This window comes from Branchiostoma lanceolatum, chromosome 3, assembly GCF_035083965.1.
Source record: "Branchiostoma lanceolatum isolate klBraLanc5 chromosome 3, klBraLanc5.hap2, whole genome shotgun sequence".
NCBI classification, from domain to species: domain Eukaryota; kingdom Metazoa; phylum Chordata; class Leptocardii; order Amphioxiformes; family Branchiostomatidae; genus Branchiostoma; species Branchiostoma lanceolatum.
In genome coordinates, this window is record NC_089724.1 from 899,488 (window position 1) to 923,504 (window position 24,017).

The following is a 24,017-nucleotide window of genomic DNA, read 5'->3' on the forward strand; positions in this document are numbered from 1 at the left end:
CAAGTACATAAGATAAACGCTAATACAAAAGTATAGTACGGGATGAGAATGGGCTTTCACAATCATTGAAGGAATGTCTAACGTCTGGACATTTTTTAATGTATTTCCCAATGTATAGGGCATGGTTTTCTCTATGTAAACCATGTAAAACGATCTAAAAATACCAGATAGACAAAAATGCATGTTTTATTCTAGTCGAGCGTTTCCCAAGTTTCATAAATCTTAAATATTTTATTTTGGAAAAAGTAAATGATCAAATATACGGTACATCAATAAACTGTTAAGAAGCTTTTTCTCCAATGCAAGCATCTTATTAAATATACACATACTCCTACAAAAGTTATGTACAATATTGTATAACGTTTTACAATAGTTTATCCGTATGCAACGCAAATGTTGGTTTCAGTTTAAGACAGAATAGAGTGCTCCGGATCTATCCTGTTGTAAACTAACGTGTTATTTTCCCTTACATATTTCCGTAACTTGCACGTAGCTTTAACAAAAAACACAAGAAAACACGACAATGTTCGACCAGTTTGATCTGTCATACAATAAAACTCCTTTTTTTATAAGCTATACTCAGATGGGGTTTAATGAGTTAAGATGTATGTCGGAATCGCAAGCTTCATATGTTAGTCGTGATGTGTCACATGTATCTTTGCTTATTAATAAGTACAACATACTAACAGACCCCGTACCATAATCAGATCTGAATATGTCTTTAGATGTGACAACTCTCAATACAAACATTAGGTAAATACACAAAAGATATTTTAAAAGATACTGAAACCCAGTACTATCCCCTCCTGGTTGTGATACGGCATTGCATATTTATCAAGTTAACAGTTTATAGCTTAGTAAGTCATTTTTTTTATTTTCTTATCTATTATCAGCTTTTCAAATGAGCTGTAACGCCTGCTTTCTCACCCGCAATACTTGAAGGTAAATACATGTTGATACTGGGTTAAAATGTCGAATAAGAAAGTAACAAAGAAAAGTGCTCATATCGTTTCCATCCAAGTTTAATGCGAATTCGAATCTTCTTGGTGTCTGTTAGAAGTTTTTGTTACGCGGACTCTGAGTTATATAGTTTTAATTTTGTTTGTCTACGCTTTTGTAAATTCTAAGCGTCAGATCATAGCACTTGCATACAAGAAATCAGTTATACAAACTGTTAAAAAAACAACAACAGCATATCAAGACTTGGACAAGAATAGAAAGACTTGGACATAGAAAAAAATGCGTCACATCGCAAGCTTGTCTACAACTTTTCTGATGCAGGTAAAAAAGTTCCCTACCATAAGAAGTGTATCACCAACCTGTATTTTGGAGTTGGCAATCGGAACCGTGATCACCTTTAAAAGCAGAAATTCCCCTGGATGGACAAAACGTGTGATTTACTTGGTAGAAGTTGACACATCTGATATTCCCCGCAAACAAACCAGCGCGGGATTGCAGTTATCAGCTCACAACACGATTAAAGCTAAGAGGATAACGAACAAATGTCATTAGGATGTGCCGACTTCTGCTGGTGGTGGGGGGGGGGTATAAACATGTGATTGTCTGGACAGAAGGAATATCTACGCCTACAATTCTAGAAGAGAATTTTACCATGGACCTTTTTCCTTCGGTCCCATAAGACTGTGCTGAAATTAACCTTTCCATTTCATGGTGACATGGGTTCTCTAGACTTGTTGTGGATTCAGTATCTTATAGTGATGGCAGAATGACAACACTGTGTACATTGATAAATCTAACATTGCAGCATGTTGAGAACAATATCTAAGTGACACTTGTTATCATATTTTCAGGATCATTGACCATATTTCAAACTACAGCCATCTTGGAACCCATATTATCCGCACATTGTCATTTTTGGAAGTTTTACTTTCCCCAACATTGTTGACGTTTTACTTTGGCGTCGTGCGTATCGTCAAGCATTTTTAATTGAAAACATTCCATTTCAACTTTTATACATATAACCTTATTGCAAAACAATTTAACAAGGTGCAAGTTATGACATCAACCGGTGCTTAAACTACATGTATAGTTCCATAAGACAAATGAACCTGATGCAAGAATGTATAATATGGGATCATGTGCTTCTACAATCATTGGAAGAATTTCTAATGTCTAGACATTTTTTGGTATATTTCCTATGTACACAATGCAGGGGATGTTACATGTCAATATGTAATAAAATTTGCTATTCAAGTTCATTGAGATAAATCTGGTGTATAAGATGACAGCCTTGTGTATAGTAAATTACGTAGTGAAACAGAATATTTCGGACATACAATCACAAAGTGATATTCGTCTTCAATTAACTCTGGACAAAATGGACAAACCCTCTAGTCGATAGTAATTTTTGTCAAGTGTCTTTACTTTTATCTAACCATTCTTAGTCCCCGTTACTGGGAGATCAGCAATGACAGCGGTGGCGACCGGCCCCGTACTGGCAGAAAAAATAAATCCCCTTCAATTCCGAGCAGGGAAAACAATTAGGTACTTATGGAGTGGCCACAAAAGACCAACATAAAGCGGACTAATCTGCTTACCCTGGATCCGATGTTTATCAAAATATGACGGAGCTAATTTGTGGGCTGAATGGGGTCCGATTGAGATGGTAATGCCGCAGGAGGCTGGGGGGTTAAGCGGGGGCTTAGCGCGTTCCCCCCGCCTGTGGGGAGGCAGTCGGCCCCGGGAGTTCGTACGGACAGGACGGAGAAGCAGCGCGCGGAGTTTACGGGACGGGCTCAAACTTCTGCAGCGCTCCTGGTGTTAGACCTGCTTGTGGAGGATAGAAGCGTGCAGACGTGTGTTATACCGGCTTTTGGGTTCCCGTAGGCTCGTGGTTGGACCGTGGAGTTACCTGGAGTACCGGCGGGACGGGACGGTTGTGCCACGGGGCGGTTTACAGGTAACGTGCGGAGTATTTTCTTCTGTCGGCTACCTGGTACTACCAGCGCGTATGGCAAAAATATAAGTCTTACTCAAGTCAGTTTAACACTGCCAGGAGGGAGAAATTCAGAAGCAATAGTGATGCCAGTTCGTGCTTATCGTCACTGACAGATACACAAACAAATACCGTTTGGTCTCGAGTCTGAGAAAACATTCAAGCTTTACGAAAAAGAGTTGGATGCCGTAATGTATGCAATCAATACTACTGGTGTTTTTATACGGAATCCCAACGAAAGTTCGACTTGATGAATTTGGCTGCTTCCTAAGCGTTGTTCAATTCTAAACCTTTCGATCTTACATATAATATGTGGTGAGTTAAACACAAAGTATAGACATTCCGATTGAACTAGCCAATTGATTAAAGTTGTTGTCTGAAAAGTTTTACTTTTCCCAGCTATAGATTGCTAGTAACTTGTGTTTTGTCAAAGAAGAAAATTCATCGCTAGCATTTTCGTATCAGCCTTAGGTGGAAAGTACCATGAGTTACAAATGACCCCTTAACCAGTAAACCCGATCGCCGCGGCTGGTACGGCCTGGCTTCGGCCCTGCCTGCTGCCTAGCCCCGCCGGGCTGACATGCGCCCCTCGGTGCCCCAGACGGACGTGATTGTCATAGCGGACAGACAGTTTAACTACCATCAATACAACCGAAAACCTTTATATCTAATTTGTGATGTAACAAATGTTATAAAACATACACGCGGATATTCCATAGTTTATACATTTTGCCTGACTTTAGGTATGAAGTTATGCTAATTGTTCGCAAACTTATCACTGAAACTGGCCTTTTTATAGCGTTGTGTACTTTTTATTTCATTGTGTAGTGGAATCTGGAAATGCGCTTCAAATAGTTCAAGTATACTATTTGTGTACTAGAACAAATCAGAATGCCAATCTTTCTACATTGTTGATAATTTGTTCCTTGTTGTTGCTGTGAAGGAAAACGTATGGCGTTTGAAACAAGATTCAAGCTTTTTTTTGCTTGTTTCCGTGAGCGCCGCTGTTTTGTTCGTGTTTAATTTCTCGTCAGCAGAAAGTGTTTCCTGATCGGAGGTGAGATGTTTGAGTTAACGAGGCGGGTTGCCTTAGTGAGAGGTTCTCTCTCTGAATCTGTACTGACGTCCTGCGGGTGAAGTGTTAATGGTAGCATTTAGGAGCCAGGCTGATATACAACCGGGTTATTGGCCAAAGTAGGCGAGAAAAAATGTGTGATAAGCGTTTTGTTGATGCCAAATCAGTTGTGACACGAGCCTTAAACCAGAATGTAACACAATCCGATTTTTCCCCTAAAATGTAAAGGCTAATTATATTCTTGTAATCGCAAAAAAAATCAAATATATAGCAATAACAGTGATAGTACTAATAGTAATTTTTACGCAGTAAGACAATAAAGGTTTGCGCTGAACGCTCTAGAAATATGCGGGGCCGATCAGACATTCTTGGTTCAGCATAAAAATCAATCTGGGACAACATAGTTTACAGATGAAAGTGATTTCAAATCATGAATGCTGAATAACATTCAACGTTTTTTGCGACAAAATTACAAACGAGGAAACAAAGATCAATACTTTGTTATTAAGACGCTAGGCGGGTGCGGACTAGCCCAGCCTCCACCAGGCCTTCCCGAGGGGTTGTTGATAATAGAATTCGGCAAAAAATAAGGCGAAAAATTGGCCACGAGTGAACCCGTGGAATTGGTTAACGCTACCCTATGGTGGAATCCCCCTCCCCCTGGAAAATTGTTTCCCTATCCGGCTGAATCTGACTATTTTTCTGCCAGCATAGTCAGTCTGTAGTCTCTACCAGTTTAACTACGCAGGCTGTAGGGAGAATATTTGCCAGGGTTTCATTTCCAGGCTTCGTTCCTATACACGGGGGAAATGTGGTCCTCACCGTGGACTGACTCTACTGGCTGATTAGTTCTTATCTGCCGAATTCTACGATCCATACGCCCGTAGGAGGGCCTGGTGGAGGCTACTGTGTTTTAGCCAGTCTGGAGGGGACTGGGTGCGAACCCGAGCACTTGCGTGTAGCTGAGGCGAAGTGAGACCCATAAAAGCTAATGTTGGCAGACACTGCCGGCACCGTGTCTGCTCGCACAACGCAGCGCGGACTTCCGCAGACCCGGGGGGAATTACATAGCAGAGAAGGTGCTAAAAGGCGAAGAACATTACATTGCAAAAACATGTTAGAGAGAATCCGGCAGCATCAATATTTCAGTGTTTAGAAAAATGGATAAACATTGGCGAGTTCTGGTGCACTTCAAAAGATTGGCTTGGAAGAATGTGATAGAACGTAATTTTTATCATCTGTAAAAAAAAGGAACGTTTTCGTTCATTTTCTCCACTTTGTTACCTAAAAAACGTGTAATTAAATTGAAAAAGGTTCTTTGTGCATGTTTGCAAAGTTTGAAAGTTATTGTACTAATTTGTAGCCTATCGTCTTTCTGAGTCAGATAACTGTACGGTTCTGTATTGCATAATATAATATAATATTCATGATATAATATTCATAGCAGTTCACTAGTAATGCATGTTTTCATTTGCATATAATTATATATGATTTAGTGCGATGTTAATGCATCAACATGATATTAATATCGTGTAGTAGAAAAGACCACAAATCAAGAGAGCGCGTGCGTCAAGCTAAAAATAAGAAACTATTTTTATCGTCTCTGACAAACCTTAGAAAAACAAAACGTCTCGACAAGTTGTTTGTTTGTTTGTGAGTTGTAAGTTCTGTTTGACCTTGAGACAGAACGTGCGCTGACCTTGCGTGGCCCCGGGCAGACTGACCCTCCGGTTCGCCCCTCCCACCGCGTGATTGACAGGTCTGTAGCACGACAGTTTTGACACAGCATGGCCCGGGCTTCCACCTCAGTCCTTAAAAGATTATCTCGGGACTAGCCTGTCGGCACACAGGTAAATTTTCCTCTCTTCTGAGATTATTAGCAGGTATATCAGACCATGAGCAGGTTGGGTTGCTCACCTTGGGTGAGGAATGACGCGGGCTCTTACGGCCATTGATCTCTACGAGCTCTTCCAGTTAGTTAGCCAGCCCCACTCTAGGTGTTCCCCAAACAACAGTGTACGCCGTTGCGCGGGCACGAGGTGTTTACGGTAAATATAACGCGTGTGGGCACGGCATCAGCTACTCTCGTGGTGTTAACGATTTCGCTATGTATGTGTATCCAGCAGTGGATGGGGGTGTTGTAAATTCGTTGTAGTGTTCCACCATATTGCTGTACCAGTAGTTTCAGGCGGGTGCTTCCTTGAGTGCCGTCGGCGTCGTATGTTCTGGAACTCAATCGGCCAAGATCGGAACCTCCGTACATGCTTTTGTGCTCGTATGGATAACGCCATGTTGTTACTGTGGCATATGTAATTATAATACTTGGGTTAGACAAAAGTACTCTGAGTCTAACTTGTATAACGTTCATGTCCCGCATCGTGCCGCACGTTGTGTATCATCTATAATGTCTACATTTACAGTAGTATATCTTATCGCGGCCCTTTGTAGTGTACGTGTCTACCTCTAACCCTGACCGTGTCGTCTCAGTATATCAAATAGCACAGCAGAAGTACAGTTTGGAAGGCTGCAGTTCGCAAAAGTACAGTTTGTGGAAGTACAGTTCGCAGAAGTACAGTTTAGAGGAGTACAGTTTGTGCAACAGGTGGTTTCCTGTTCCCCGATGTGCACATTCGGGCACTGCCCCTCTTCACACGAACAAACAACCACGCGTACTCATTGCATCGTAAGGCTATTGGAGCTACAGATGCCGAGAAAAGTAGAATGTCCTCTTGTACTTATCATCTAGGATGATTGGCGCGTCCAAGTCTTGATGCGTGTGCAGCTAAATGTGTGCAGAAGTATTGTTGCGGCTATACGTGTGATACAGACCGCCTGCCTGTGCGCTTGACATAGCTGGTGAAGGGGATGAGGTGTGATGTCCAGACACAGACAGTTCAACCGCCGGATCAACGATTTACTTCAAACTCACTGAACTTCGAACCGCCGGACATGCCACCTCACCTGCCCCCTTTCGCACCAAAAATTGGAGTAGTAGTAGACTGGTTTATTCAGAAACAGCAAGACTTACAAACCTCCTGGCAGCCTGGGAGGTTGTTTACACCGAATTGGTAAAAGAAACATTCTTACACATCGCAATCGCCTTTGGTGACATACCAAGACATTATGATTACATTATAAAAATCTAAACGATTTGTGTAATATGTCCTTTTGCAGTTGTTCTTTTGGAGTTTGGTCAACATGTGAGACGGTCAACCGATCGCAGGCAACTGTAGATATCTATGAGTAGTTTGAGAGTAGCATTGACACGTATTTTCTTAAGTCAGCATTTACAACGTTTGTAACGTTTCACTATAAATAGGTACAGTCATTTGACTTGCGAACTCAATGTCACAAGAATTCAACCATTCGAATAATTCGCAACCGCCAGCCGAATCGTGCGCGCCCTCAATCCGATATAGCTATAGTATTTTGCTTACATAAATATTGAAACGGCTTCATAATGAGGACATTGACATTTCACCATAGACAGGCACATGGTCATTGTATCATTGTTAGGACTGCTTAAAACTGTGTTAAGTAAACATTTGTTTTGGTCCATCTGAATAATAACAATAACAACAAACGAGCCATCTATGTTCATGGAGAAGACAAGAAATGATTTTGGTATACAGTGATGCGAACCGAGGTATACGAACCAAGGTAACATGCTACGTTGGAATTTGATTCTCCAATATGTGCATGTTGAAAGTCGCTGTTTAGCATGAAATGTTAGATGGCTAGTTCCGGGTAAGGATTCAACTTTCTAAATAGTGTTTCCAGCTCCAGCGCAAATTACAACATTTTACCGACTTAGACTAGACTTAAATCAGAAAGTAGCAACCCGTAATCTATGTAAACGTGTACCAAAAGTAACGGCCCCTTTGGGTCGGTGTACCATGTTACTTATTACACGGGAGTTGAGTAAAGACCAGAGAAACACAACCTTTACCACGTCCAGCTAAGGTCTGAACTGTATGAAGGTCTCGCGTGTATAATGGTGAACAGTAAGAATACACTTGCCAATCTGTAATTTAGACATTCTAGTGTTAAATGTTGTATAATGATGAGGAGGCGCAAGCGCGTTGAATTGCATGCTATGTGATCGAATGTGTTTTGAAGAGACAACCATGCGGCTAACAACATTCCAAGGTTTGCAACAGAACAAAACAGAACAGAACAGATCAGTGCAGTACTAGTATTGAAAGTTTATGCTGTAAACACTTTTGACTTGCTTTTGTTTTCTTTGCCGAAATACCGTGGTTTGGACAATGACTACAGCAACCGAGTGCAGAAGACGCATTGTAACTGTAAATAAACGATACAAATAACATCTTGCAGACACAAAAAGCGCCATCATGAGTTGAAAAAATTTGATAAAACGCCATGTTTTTTCTTGTTTAGCAGTTTTATGCTCGAAACTATCATTCAATGTCTGAAACTTCAGCGAACAGTCCATGTCGGCGTGAATATTTCAGGTACAACAGCGGTGGTATTGTTGTCAATTGGCTATCCGTACAGAAGCTCTGCAGGCATGTCTGTGGCGGAATGTTGGATCTTGGTTAATCAGTTCGATTGATATCGCCGTGCCTCGTGGCGATCAGATACAGTTACATCCCGCGGTCCCACACACAGCGGCGTTGTGCTGTGTGGTGCCGTGTTGTGCTGTGATGTACAGTCATATCCCGCCGTCCCTCACACATGGTTTTCGTGTTGTGTTGTGCTGTGTGTGTTGCGTTGTGTTGTGTTGTGTAATGTAATGTGTTGTGTTGTGTTGTGTTGCGTTGTACTGTGCTGTAACATGCTGTGCTGTACTATGCTATACAGTTATATCCCGCGGTCCCACACACAGCGGCGTTGTGCTGTGCGGCGTTGTGCTATGCTTTGTTGTGTTGTACTGTGCTGTAACATGCTGTGCTGTACTGTGATGTACAGTTATATCCCGCGGTCCCACACACAACGGCGTTGTGCTGTGCTGTGCTGTACTGTGATGTACAGTTATATCCCGCGGTCCCACACACAACGGTGTTGTGCTGTGCTGTGTTGTACTGTGATGTACAGTTACATCCCGCGGTCCCACACACAGCGGCGTTGTGCTGTGCTGTGCTGTACTGTGATGTACAGTTATATCCCGCGGTCCCACACACAGCGGCGTTGTGCTGTGCTGTGCTGTACTGTGATGTACAGTTATATCCCGCGGTCCCACACACAACGGTGTTGTACTGTGCTGTGCTATGTTGTGTTGTACTGTGCTATGCTACATATGCTGCGTTGCGCTGTGCTGTTCTGTTTTGTCCCACGGCATGTTGACATCGAACGTCTAAGTCGCCTCCAGTCGTCGGGCCCGTTTTTTGTTGTTGTCACGAGCCATACCTTAAACATGATTAGACATGAAACAAACCACCACACTTTCCGACAAGGTTCTCACCAGGTCCGGACGGCTCAAGCTCACAGTTACCTTTACGGCTTATATTCACCGAATCTTAGAACAGAACACAGTGTGTGATTAGCGTTTGTGTAATGTCCAAGTTATGTAATGTTCCAGTTATGTAATGCAGAAACTGATTCCGTGCACCGCCAGCCAAACGGGCGGTATGTCCCCGAAGTCGAGGGGAAAGTGCCAACCTGTAATCATATCTCTAACTTGAAGTTGGATATAGATATCAGTTAACACTACATATCAGCTACCAGTGCTACAATCCACGGAGCTTTTGTGTACGTGGTGTGGGTATAGAGCAAACCTTTATACAAGACTCGCGAATCCTGCCATAATAACACTTAGACCGCACGGGTCATATCAGAAATGTATCATGACTCCGCGCGCGGCAACCTCTCCCCGTCCGTAGTGACTGGCCACAAAGTTGCAACACTTCTACCAGTGTTGCCATGTCAGTGATGTCTGTATTGAGTGGCGTACAAATAGGTTAACGGGTTAATGGTCAAACAGGAGGCCAGAAAATTATATGAAAATGTCTACAATTAATCATGAAGAACCAGGCCCCACATGGGAATACATTGCCGAGTAAACTATCATCTTCTATCATGCCAGGTCTCAGAGATGAAAAAAAAAGTTATTTAGATGTGTGATCTATCGGTATGTGCATCGTGTTTAGAATTTTGACCTCACCACAAACTTCATTCAGCAGATACTGCAAAAGTCGCTGATTCTCATATCTTCACGACAATCTTATAATTATCTCCAATCAGGAGTGCCATGTTTGTAACTTGATAATAGTTACTTGACAGTAACATGATGTATTAGACAGCCTGTAACAGTTAACAGCACAATCACCGCAAAGTGGGAAAACTTTTTTTTGGTTAATCTTATCTCGAACGTCTATTTCTACACTGAAACTACTAGCCAATTACTGTATTCATACGAAAAAGAACAAGAATTCATTTTGGCTCTCTGTGGAGAAAAGAGTCTGCTTTGGTAACTAAAAAAATGAGCAGCTAAACTAAAACTCAGGTACCCCTCTGTACAAATGGGCGTCAATATTCACACGCTTCCCTGCCGTTTCAGGACCTGAGCAGACCACCGAAGGACGGACGGACCTCAGCAGACGGACGGACGGACCTCAGTGCCTCCCCCTGTTCACCCCCGGGACCCACCGCAGAACCATCCTGGAGAGCACCGTGGACGTCAAGCCGAACATGCCGCACAAAGGTGGGACACCCCCGCCTAACTTTGCACGGCCGTCCGCTGTGAACCGCAGCCCGTTCCCATTAGTCTGTTTGCCTATTTGTTTGTCCGTTTGTTTATTTGCTTTTTTGTTTGTCTGTTTGTTTGTTTGCTTGTTTGGTTGTGTTTGAATCCTAACTTTCACGTAAGAGAAATTGGCAGAAATCTTCGTGCCATACCCGGTCACATAGACCGATGAAAAGCACGGTGTATGTCGGCCTCGGACGGTATGTGCTCCGTATGGGGGAGGTACGTGTGCCGTCAGTGGCCCTGTCAATGAGTGTCATGATGGCTGCCGTTTTATAGCGCTCATTTCCGTACATTTCCTTCGATTTTCCTGTCATGTTGTACATGTTAGCTGTATATCATTTCACGCGTATACCTGCGCGTCCAGGCGGTATACAGGAATGTATACCACACCGTTCCTACGCACCACCCAGTACATTATAACATGCATGTGTACTCTGTTTCTCCCCACCACCCTTTACATTATAACAAACACGCAACTCAATCAACCAACAATATGGGGCCATTTGCGTCCTTTCTCCCCCCTGAATGCCATTAAGCCTTTAATTGCCGCTGTTATTTATGAGTAACGAACATTTCCATACTTCCCTCCCCCCGTACAAACTGCTCGGCTTGTCCGTAATCTCTAAATTACCCCACGGCTTGGGAACGGCAGGACTCTCCGAGGGTTTGGGTGGAAAATATGCCAACCGTGTTTTAATTACTTCCTACAGAATCTGTTTGTAACTGTCCAGTTTAACATCTGTTTGTACCTTTCCAGTTTTATTTGAGTTGTCTATCTTTTGTTATGTTGCTTTTTTTGGTTTTGTGTACATGCGTTTTGTTTCTTCATGTGTGTGTGTTAGGACCTGTGAAGCTTGACATTTACTAACATTTCCGTGCTGTAATTGTCTGTCAGAGATAAGTATATTTTCACTTGGTGTTACACAAATCTTAACTGGTCGTTTGGTAAAATACTACGGTGATATCAAAGTTTCTATTGCTACAATCCACTAGTTTATTTCAAACAGAAAAATCAGGGATAATTCTAGCAGACCCAACGGAACGAAGCATACTGTGAGGTCAACATTTCCACGAAAACCCAACGAAAAAAACACAAGACTCGCCATTTTTCTGCATGTTTATAGTCTATAGTTATTGTATCAAATCTTAGCAAATAGACAGCAGTAGTAACTAAAGTCGATGCAGACAGTATGGTACTAGTTTAGGGACTATTTAGTGTCAAATTTGGGAAGAAAAACCCGCCGTGAAATGACGTGTCAGACGCGGTTGTTTTGTTGCCGTCATTGTTGTATAGGGCAGAGGTCACATGAAACACATTCAGTCTCACAACAGTATGTTCGAAAGCCACAAATTTGACTGATATGAAAACAAGCCGTACCAGAGACCTCAGATAACGTTCTTTGTGTTCACCTGGGCTCTACATTTTTACAAGAGTCAAAACACATTTAGGAAGCAGAAGCTAAAAATCAACGAAACTAAGATGTAGGATGCAAACGGCAATTACACTCTTAGTAAAAGACTATCATAACGCTGTTATCTGAAACGTTGGTGTTACTAACCTAGCGGTTGTTGCTTCACGATTGTTTTGTTTGTAGTATTCATACAGCGTTGGAAATAAAATATGCATATAAACATATAAACATATAAACATATAAAATGTCCAAGAGTAAGACAGTTTGCTGCACTGAACCTGGCCACTGCTGTTGGCTACTTTTATAGAAACGTACAGAACAAGTTTGATCAGTCTATTGCGTTGGTTTGGGTGTCATCTACATGCATTTTCTGCAACACACTTTGACCGGCATGCTACTTGCAACGTACAAAAAGCTTTGCTGCTTGCTATGTATTCTCCTACCTAAATCCACAAGCCTTCTAGCGCATATCTGACGCCTTCCTCCCCGCAACAATGTGTTTCAGCTTCATTTGGGTGCCTAATGAGTCGCGGGGAAAAGTATCGCGCCGTTTCGATTAATCATTTATCCTGACACGACTTTCGATACGTCAGACCTGGTGACAGATCGGGGGGAGAAACGCGACCTGCTCCGGGAAGGCGATTTCTCACGATAGATTGAACAGGTAGATACATAGGTGCATGTACAGGTAGAAACAAATAGACATGTACGGGTAGATACACAGGTACATGAACAGGTAGATACACATGTACATGGACAGATAGAAACACAGGTACAGGACAGGTAGATACACAGGTACATGGACAGGTAGAAACAAATAGACATGTACAGGTAGATACAAATGTACATGTACAGGTAGATACACATGTACATGGACAGGTAGAAATAAAGGTACCTGACAGGTAAACGTATAAACACAGGTACAAATGTACATGTACAGGTAGATATACAGGTACAGGACAGGTAGATACATGGGTACATGTACAGGTAGATATACAGGTACAGGACAGGTAGATACATGGGTACATGTACAGGTAGATGCACAGGGACATGGACAGGGACATGTCTGCACACCTAGATACACGACACAGATGCACAGGTAAATGACGCAGATACACGCATACACAGGTTGATGATACGGATAGAATTCTATCTTTATTTTACAAGCATAGTCATAATGGGCGCGGGAAAATGTCTAAATTGTACAAGCTATTGCTGGTGAAATGGTCAAAGTATTTATCAAAGTTTGCACATGTACGGCTAGGTTATAGACGGAGTCGTGAATGGAGCAGAAAACTATTCAACATTCACAAATCTCTGTACAAAATTTACATGTGAATTTGTTTTCCAGCATCGCTGATGAAGTTGTGAACAAGCTATTAATATTTTTAATTATCATTGTTTTAAATTTCTAGACCAACGCCTTTGCCTTTAGTAAGGAATGTTACAACATAGGAGGGCGTTTTTGATCGCAAACAAAGACTTCACAATATAAATTTTGTATACTGATGTGGTTAGAAGAAAGCTGCCCAAACTAGATTGTCTTTAAATCGTACTAGCTCGTTCAAAACACATATAAATAAGGGTCATACCATTCACAACTCACAGAACTCACAAAATGAAACGAGTGAGATTTATTATGGCAGTAGTCCATTGGTGCTGATATATTCTTCAAAAAACGATCGAGATAGATATTTGGAAACTCAGTTCACAAATCTGGCTCCGAAAACGAATTACTACATACATTGTGAGATAGTGAAATCAGCAACAACTGTAACTAACCATGACCTTTATTGCCCGGTCTTGCTAATGAGATCTTTCCCCTGATAAGAGTAGATTTTACACGGGATGGTCTTTTCGTTGGAAGGAAAGCAGCTACAGATTCGAATTCTCAGAACGACTTCTCAGCTCCTAGAATCACTAAGAAATGTACAGAAATATTCGCCTTCCTACCTCAGCTGCATGTCCGTTTCCTTTGTCCCATCCAGACGGTACAGTAACAATTGTCTGTATTTATGCTCGTCATTTGCATGCGGTATAGCATGGTCTAGCTTCGGTCGTGCCATAGAAGAAGAACACACAATAACGTCATCTAAGAAACAGTTCGAAATAGCAAATCTCCCTGTGAATAACTGGTCATAGCAATCTCTTAATCTGGATTAAGTACCGCGTCCCACCGTATATGGAGTTATTACGTCGTTCTGCGCACTCTGAAAATTGCGTGTCGTGTCCTATTCTGTAGCTAGAAAAGGTCGTCGCCCTTTGCAATCGGAATGATCATTTTTTGGTCGATGAGGTCGGTTTTGTCACAATGTAGCAAACTTGTCCCAGTGTAGCAAACTTGTCCCAGTGTAGCAAACTTGTCCCAGTGTAGCGGTTCCTGTGGCGAGGAGGCCTGCAGCTCCGATGGGCCGTCCTGATTACACCACAACACCCCGCCATGTTGCGGCGGTCTTTCACCGGCAACTCGCCAATGTTATGAGCCATTGAACAAACAGAATGGCGCGCATTCCTCGCTCGGCCCCGCAATCCGAGAGAACACGAGATTTCCCGATAACTGACGGGACCTCGGCGGTGGCATGATTGCGGGTGAGACATAGCCTCTACCAGGCTCCAGAGGCGCCTGGAAAGAGTAGAATTTTGCCAAATAGACAGATAACAGGCCAGAGGAGTCGACGTCCCAGCCAGGCGCGGCCACATGCACTCCTATAGCAGGCTAACATCTCTGGCAAGTTTTCTGTCTATTTGGCCCATGTCTACTATTTCTAGCCGCCTCTAAAGCCTGACAGAGGCTTGGAGAGACAGAGGAATTCAAAGACCAGACGATATCTGTTTTGCGCTAACTCTCAAACTTTATTGAATAAGTAAACAACCTTAATGGTAGCCCCTGTTCTACGTACTGTTAACCAGGACGAAGTTGCAAGCTTAAACGTTTATAAAATGAGAGAAGGGTTTTACCGAGCTGATGTTTACTCGTTTGAAGGAGTAAAATATTAGAGGTACGGAAAATATTCATCTCGTTGTTGTAATGTCTGCAATCTACATAAACATGGCGCTAATATTTGATGATGAAGTTTTGCCCTGAAAGTTATTGAATAAACAAATACGCGTCCTGGTTCAGACTACCTGGTTCGGGTCAGGCCCGGTGTGTCAAAAGTGGCAATTTTAGAATTGTAGCGAACTCGAAGGACGTTGGAAGTAATTGGAAGTAATTTCAGACAATTGTCCATGAGCCAAGGTCTGATTAATTAAGAGCTGCTGACGTCACCCCTACCCATGGCTGCTGAAAGCTGACTTTGTTGCGTAATCAGGGACGTTACGAACAGCTTTTGGCTACAAAGTCGCCACATTGAGTTCGTCAGACGTGAATTTGTGGCAGTGGCGACCACCCAATGCTGGGCCCATATGTTGCAAAGTAGGCAGAAAACTGCAACATTGTTGTCGGTTGTCGCCTTTTATGTGTCCATAATGTGGGCCTATTCCGGCCGAGCCCACCGCTGGAGGGGGGGTGATCAATCAATCTGTGGACAGGGGAACAAAAACAACAAGAGCGACACGATGTAGCGACTTGTAAGGCTCTTTCGGGGAGCTCGTCACAGGAAAACTGGCAGGAAAACATCAGGCTCGACAAGTACCAGGAAATCTCCCAACAGCCTCTGCTATATCGGAACCTTAGACAATATTTGTGATGTCAATTTCAACGTTTACTTTGCAAATTCTAAGGGCAACGTATTGTTGAACTAACTGCATGCAAAATTCCATTTGGTATACTGGATGTAGAGTATAGTTTTACGCCAGAGATAATTATATCAAACAAGTGCATTTCTATCCGCGGTGCAGATACATCGTTTATATTTCAAATTGCCAATAAAGATAAAATTCCGTATTAGCTGTATGTAAACCATGAATAGTCACAAAAAAAGGTCAATAATAAACAGAATTTAAAGTTCATTGGAAACAATAAACAACCCTCGTATCATAATATCATATTATTTCAGCATCTATGCATTGCCATTGTTTTTGTTAACTCGGGAACTTCCTTAAAAAACAACAACTTATATCTAAATATAGTTTGAGTCAACACAAGAATATCAGCCATTTAGTCTCATGAAGAGAAAGGATGTCCTAGAGATGCTGACGAGATTCTGCACATCACGCCATGTCGCATGTCTGAGGAAATATCACGTTCTCAAAACACTAGTCTTCATCATCATCTAGTGAATGTTGCATGGATGTTCATTGCCCTTAGTCTCATCCAGCCCTCCCTACCATCTATACTCGCCTCAAAGGGTCTTAAAGTTAGCATCATGATCAACTAAGAACCTTAAGAGAAGATTCTGATGCATCGGAGTCTTATATGTACATGTACAAAGTATCTATATTAGATTATCTGATGTTCCTCTCTATAAGCATTAGTAAGCTGCCTTCCTTTGTCTCATCACAAAATGGACCAGTAGAATCTCCCCCTTTAACACCTTTGAGCAATGATCGAAACTGTCGCCGTAAATTTTCAATATATGATCCAGTTAAAACGGTTTCATGCAGAATGAAATGTGTTCTCAACTAGGAGTGAGCTAATGATTAATGGATAGGTCAAGGATGTTCCATCAAACATGAGCGGATAGATAATGCATAATATGTTCAATTACATTTTTGGAAGGACTTCTACAGCCATACTGTTACATCGGTCTTGTATTATCTTCCTAAAATCTTCAAAGATACGAGTATTTCATTGGTAACGTTTTATCGTTGTAATCCTGTTTCCAAATCCGTTTACTGTGCAGAACTTGAGTATCGTATATGAGTGTTTCATGTAGTAACGTTTTATCGTTACAATCTCGCTTCCCAAATCCGTGTCATGTAAAGACCTTGAGTGCCGTGCATGTAAACACCAGGCCGGCCTTCAGAAGAACACAGGAGCAGTACAGGCGTCCTTCCCTCCCATAACCCGGACCACCAGGGCAGCTCGGGTCGCGGGGTTTGTAAGGGGGTCCCGGGAGCGTATTGTCGGTCTCCGCGCGCCTTTGTCCCCGCGGATATGCATGAAACAGACGAGACGAGGCGAGATTCATGTCGGCTGTCAGGCTGTGTGCGGGAGGGGCGGCGTAGCGAGGCTTTGTCGGGTCGTTTGCCGCCCGGTGGTCAAAAACAAGCGGGGTAATGACGGGGGGCCGGGTGGACGTGTCCTGGTAACGCATTGTGCCACTTTTGTGCGACGCGATGTGCGGGAAACAACGGGATCGTAATAAGATGTATGGAGTTTGGCAGGGGTGTATTCGTCATAGTCGGCACGACTTCCGCCTTACCGCCCCGAAGGGCTGAGGCAACTGCAGCAGCACAAACATGTACAGTAACGGCGTCTCGCAGGACACAAGCTGGGACGATAATTAGGAAGATAAACGGTTTGCCTGAAAAAAAAAAAGAATCATTAGAAAACTAGGTTTTAAAGTGTAAGAAGGTATGATGGACTGTTTCTCCTACAACAGCTTCGCTGGGCACAAACTGCGACAACTATTGGGAAAATAAACGGCTTTCATCAACAACAAAAACTCAGGGTTTTGATACGTAATAGAAAATGTTGGACAGGAATGTGTTTCTCCAAGCAGTTTGTCGGCGGTTACGCGATGGTCTTAGACAACTATATTGGCAATCAATTGAAATCAGTGCTAAGTCCCTTGAGATGAGCCAACACGGTTAAAGGAAACTAAAGCAAACTGATATAAAAAGTAAAACTGCCAACACATCAAAACATACCTTTAGAAATGATCGAATGTGTGGGTTTCTGTATAGACCTTTAGCTGGTATGTCCTCAGTGCTGTATTCCTGACCAGACTTCAGGTTTCCAAATCATACTAAGGGGACAAATTGTGCTTCTATCGAACACTGCCACGTGTATAATCTACAGCAAATACTAAATGCACAAACAACACACAAAAATGGTTTGAAAGGGTCTCCTTTCTTGATTTGGTTCTGTTCTGTTTCTTTTACTTACCTTCATGACTTTTGTCTGTTAATTTTTTTTCTCTAATATTACCATTTAACACAAACTTGTTTCAACCTGCGGAAAAAGATTGCAATTTTTATATATACGTAATATTTGTAGTTATTGAAGTTAATGACATTTGTTGCTTTTTGTTTCATTTCATATCAATGTTAATTTTCCTTGATTCTCACAGGCTTCATATGCTACAGGACTATTTGCTAGTATATAGTGGCGCATTATGGGTTCTTGCAAATCATTTCCCGATCATTTCTATGGTGCACTTTTCATGCCATATAAGGTATCGGGACGTAGTCTACCCTATTGCACCCTGCCGACCTGCATAGAACTTTGACCTTTGAACCTTCCTTCCTCTCTCCGCCTGCCCTGTAGCCTGGACCCTGCAGCGCCCTGGTGACGAGCATGCGCAGTACAGCCCGGTACAAGCAGACCCAGGTCAGACCTTTGTCCCTTCTCGTTCCCGTTATCACCAGTCGCCACTATCATCTCGTTCCCAGAATCACCACCTCTCCTTTGTCCTAAACACTTAACTTCTACTAAACATTTTTCATGGCCAGTCTTTGGCATGTTTCTTTAGATGGTATGATTTTGTTTTGTCACACAAACTTAGCCCTGGTTTACGACACAACTAACCAGTGGGAAGGGTACATTTAAATCCACACTGCGTAAAGCATTGTCTAGAACATGGAAGAACGATTGGAAAATATTGAGACACTTATAAAATCTTAAGCAGCTATATCTGATCTCTATATCTGAACATAAGACACTTACTACAAGGAAAATGCAGGTAGATTGCAACGAAAAAACTGTTCAGACTTTTTCAATACTATTAGGACAAATGTAAAAGGGAAATAAATTGGTGGGTACCAGGAATCAGCGCCCCCTACATCAAACTTCCTGCAGTTCATGTGGCCAACTTATTGCAGTGATTGATGAACAAAACTGTCAAAAAAGGTGTACAATGTTATCCCGTTCGAACATACAAATATGGATAGAATATTGAAAAACTAAAATTGAAAAGGGACTGAAAAGCTTTTGCAGAAGATGTTACATTTGAGTCGCGTTAGATTTTTACATTCCCCGTAGATTATATTAGAAAGGGAATTGCTGTATCAAAGTAGAGGTAAGAACACATTCCTAACCGCTGCACGTAGGCTTTTCGCTATCCCGATGGCAGAACTTACGGGAGTGGTTTCTACTGGGACTAAAAGCAATAAAACTAATGAGTTTGTTCTAGTCGAATCAAACACAAATATATGCTGCTCCCTCTCCCTTGATGCATACACCACACTGGTGCCCCACAGTGTGCCGCCGTGTGTGATTAATAGTCGAAACATATTAACTACACGGTGATATTTGTCTGTAATGAGATTTGAAAGCTGCTGTATAATTTTCATGTAACGTGAGCCCGGCGGAAAGCTAGTTACGCCGGTGGGAGGTCAAGCCGGTGCCCCCCTGTCACACCCCCATCCACCAGAAGCTGCGACCTGCTGAGAGACCAGACATGTGACAGCTCACTCAACGAATGTCGTAGATGAAGAGCCAAACTCTAGAACGTTTGTTGTGTTTTGCTGCATTGAAATCCATACTTTTACATCGTGCATCATGTTCTAATCATAAATTTGGGGGTCGCACAAATCCAAATTCGGTCGCTCAACGGTCGCTCAGCGGTCGCCATCTGGTGGAAAGAGTGATCTCTGTGCGTTTTCCCGGCGGTGTTACCTGGTTGGGCCGGTGGGGCTGCTGCCCGGGTTTGCTGCAAACTCAGAGCCGGGGCTTGTCGTGGAGTACCTCCAGTGGACTGCTCGGGCCGAGCGGCCGGATCTGCCGGAGCACAACCGCTGTCAAATTAAAATAGCGGTGACCGGTTTGCAAATTTCGGTGGGGGAATTTTTGCTGCGCAGGGAAGGACTAGGGTGTAACAAATAATGAAACCACGAGACTCTGAGACTGTTGAAAAGAGTGGAACACATGATAATGCAGCTGCAAAAGTTGACATATTTGTATCTGTTCATTTTTACATTTAAGTACATTTTTTTCGGGATACATACTATTCCATTCAAGATGACTTTATTAGCTTGTCGCAGTTAAAAAACTGAATTAAAAACCTGTATCTAAGTTATAACGTTCTATGTGTAAGTGTTGAGCAGTGTGAGACTACAGCAGAGCAAACTTGTTCGTCGCATTCGTCAAACGTCGGATTGAAAAAAGCATATTACGGGCAGTCTTGTAACAGTCTTGGAGCAGTCTTGGATTCAGTAGTTTTGTGTGGGAAACAGTTTTCGGCGATCGTTGTCGATGTTCAGATCTGTCATAGCCGTACTGAAAGTCTTACGATAAAGAAAAACAGCAACATCTCATCACTTAATGTACTGTGCCACAAAGTAGGGTTTATGTATCGTCACCAAGTACATGTCGTCATAAGATGAAAGTTTATTGCAAGTTCATGCCCGTGGGCTAATTGCAAATACATTGTAGGAACTGTGACTGACTTTGTTGTAACAATAGACTACTATATCTAGACAGGCTGGGTTTGGATTCTTTTTTATAGCCGTTTTGTACTGCCCATGTTTCGACGCCCCATACATGTACATGTAGTTGCGATCATTTAGCGCTGACCACCCCACACCGCCCCGTACATGTAGTTATGAATGAATGAAAGACCTTTATTGTGCATTCATGCCCCGAGGGGCTAGGTACAGGTCGTCTAACTTAACACATGGAACATACAAGGATATAAATACAACAATACAAGCTGTAAACATATAGAGTAGACAAACGTGTTATTAAATTAAGCTAGTCCAGTAGTGTCGACTTCTTCTCGCTTCTTTGTACATGTGTAAATGTATGAACAGACAGTATTTCTTATATAAGGATTTTCTAAGCGTAATAAGAATATGAATTTGTCTGTTGTATTTAGATGTTCGAAATATGGGAATTTTTCTTTGATAAAGTTAAAAAGTACACTTCTTTCGCTATCGTATAATTTACAATCTAGGACGAAATGTTGCTCATCTTCTACTTGATTTAAATTACAATATTGACAAAGTCTATGTTGTAGAGGCGTGCGGTTGTGCCTTCCTGTTTCGACATGTAATCTGTGGCAGCTAACCCTGAGTTTAGTAGTGGCCACTCTGTGTTTGATGTTGCTAATGGATAAATACTCTTCTTCTTTATACAATGACCACCCTTCTTCGCCCATACAAGTACCAGTGTTCCCGCCTTAAATCCCAAATCACCTCAAGACAAGATGGCCCATTTGGATGTAAATTCTTCCCCAAATGACCAACTCAGGGAAACGTAATTACTTCGATGGTGTCCGCTGCGGGACTGATAGCAAAGCCTATGTGATAAGTACGGATTGTTCTGATAACAGTCATTTTATCGCGTGGTTGTTTCCCGTGTTTGTCGTTATCCTGAAGAGAGTTGTCTGTATTTTTGTTAGTCCTCAAAGTGAATAGTCGCAGAAATCTGTACTATGGTCTCGCCGTATCTAGAAATAGTCAAGTCAAGTCAAAGCTTAAGTTTATGGCACAACGATTGTAACAGGTACAATGTAAGGCAAAATACTACCGGCTACTTATATGTATATCAATCTAGTGCAAACTACAGGAAGTGTCTATCCTGTACAATGTTCTAGTAAGGTTTAAGGCTACACAATGTTCTAGTAAGGTTTTAGACTACACAATGTTCTAGTACAGACTACAGGAAGGTTCTAGGCATAAATATGTGGGTTGAAGAAAGACGTGCCAGATGATAACAGACTCCAGCGCGTAATGCTGCTAATTTCGGTTGTTCCACAGTAATCACCGATGATGTCCCCCCTCCCCCTCCTGCTGAGGACTCAATTGTATCTCCCCGAATCCCATCCATAACAAAGGTTTTAATTAGACCGAATTTGACCAAATTGCTGTTGTGTCCTCCCCCCAGATTATTTCCCCATTTCTGGATGAATATTTAGATTGGCGCGGGGAGCCCTGAGTGCGGAGTAATGGGAAGAGGGTTCCCCCGGTGCGGATATGAGAGGTAGATTCGTTCCGGTTGCAGCTGGAAAAGTGCCGGACAGACTGTTCACAAGATCGTACAGACTAACACACTCGTACAGGCTACGCTGGATGGCTATATCTTCATTTGATTAAAACCGCCTTGCTTTCTTCATCAGTGTCCTTGGTAACTGCTAACCCGAAACACAATATTCAAATGTCCAAGGCCTCCGGTAACAATTCGGAAACTGGGAGTGCATTTCACAGAATGCGGTTGCAGTGTGATGTTGACATTGTTGAGTTCGACTATCTTATGCATGTAGTTTCAGTTTTTAGTTCGCTCTTTTAATTACGAATCATGATTGAGAAAGTTGAAAAGCACTTCCCCCTTCTATTCAAAGTAAAATATGTCACTATTAAATTACGTCTCAGCGGCCCTTCGAAACTGCTAGTAACTGTCAAAGCACTCGAGAGTCGGTCCCTAAGAGATGCACTTGACGGTTCTTATCCTGAGGGCCGTGACTGTTACTTGGTTGGTTGCAACTTTGTGACATGCATGAGCTAAAGCGTCCTGACATTGCCGGGTATAAGAGTTGTTGTGTTTGTGATGTTATCTGCACCAAGGTTTAACGGACAGATCGGGACTTCCTAACAATACAGTCATTCACTTATCCTAAAGCAGTGCGATTTACAGAATTACGCTGCGACAACATGTGTCCAGTGGCTGATTGTCGCAGTGACAAGTTGTGGCATTGTTACCTGTCTGTAGCAATTCAGCACCACATTCTTGTGTCACTTGCTACATTGTCCCTTTTATTGTTACAATTACTGCGACAAGCGATGAGCACATTGTGGTGAGACATGTGCAAACTGCACCTTTATCTTCCTGTCAGCCGCCGGGGGAGCATGATGGATGTGGCGAGTTTCAGCAGGCGCGAACTTGTAGCGGTTTTGTTCCGTGTAGCAAATTTAGCGGAATGTTTATTTCCCACCTGGTCTTGTGTGGTTGTATAGGTACAAATGGTGACAACTATTGTGTACGACAGGGTCTTGCTTAGGTCAGGATGGGGTCTCGAGCTCGGAATCCGTGTGGCGTATGAGAGTGGCAAACAGATGAGTGTCTCTTGCTGAAGAAAAAGTGGAAAAAAAAAAATTAACGGTTCTCAGTGGCAAATGTGCTAGATGTTGGCACATCGGCAACCAGATCCGTAGGGTGTTTTTGGCACCCAGTTCGACAGATTAGCCGCGAAGGCTCGGTGGGCGTCACTCCACCGTCCGGGAAGGTAATGTAAAGTGCCTTTCCCAAGGGCACACCATCGGGGCATGGTGAGTGTCGAACTCGGGACCTACGGATTTCGAGTTCAACGCTCTAACCGTTACGCCACGCCGACGAAAAAGTAAAAATGCTATTCAATAAGTCGAAATTGTTATTCAATAGGCCGTTTTTTTTCAAATTATAGTCATTTTACAAATCAAAGCCGCTGAACGCTAGCCCGGGTGCTAAACCGTGAGATTTACTGTATGTCTGCCACATGTTAATTGTGAAACGGTGTTGAAGTGATGTATGTGTGTCTGACGCGTTACAAACATGGTGTATCATGTAGTCTGCTCGGACCAATGTGCAAGGGTCGCGTCAGGACAACGTTTTTGTTATACTTACTTTACAGAGTTAGTCTCACCATCTATCGCTTCAATTGTTTCATCTGTAATATTTCATTTTGTGAGTTGTAAAGTTTTCTACAATCAGTTTCTAGTCCGATTGAGAAGTTCAGTCTTTAGTCGTCTTAGACCCCGTTCACACTCATTTTTTTCCATCGCGATTGAAGTATAATCGCGATTGTTCGATCCGATCGCGATTGAACGCAAAGAAACTTTTGCGTT

At 42.5% G+C, this 24,017-nt stretch overlaps 1 protein-coding gene across 5 annotated transcripts in view; it reads left to right on the plus strand.

Annotated features, from left to right (window-relative positions):
* LOC136429626 (paired box protein Pax-6-like) overlaps window positions 1-24,017 on the plus strand; it is a 94,941-nt gene that overhangs the window by 13,419 nt on the left and 57,505 nt on the right. For 2 of the 5 annotated variants that reach the window (XM_066419541.1, XM_066419534.1), the window contains exons 2-3: window positions 10,552-10,695; window positions 18,526-18,588. In XM_066419541.1, the coding sequence (XP_066275638.1) occupies window positions 10,683-10,695; window positions 18,526-18,588 (76 nt within the window). In that variant the 5' untranslated portion in view covers window positions 10,552-10,682. Of the gene's footprint in view, window positions 1-2,797; window positions 2,921-5,776; window positions 5,882-10,551; window positions 10,696-18,525; window positions 18,589-24,017 lie in introns of those variants that run through there. The other 3 variants (XM_066419535.1, XM_066419536.1, XM_066419537.1) reach the window with 3 other exon arrangements.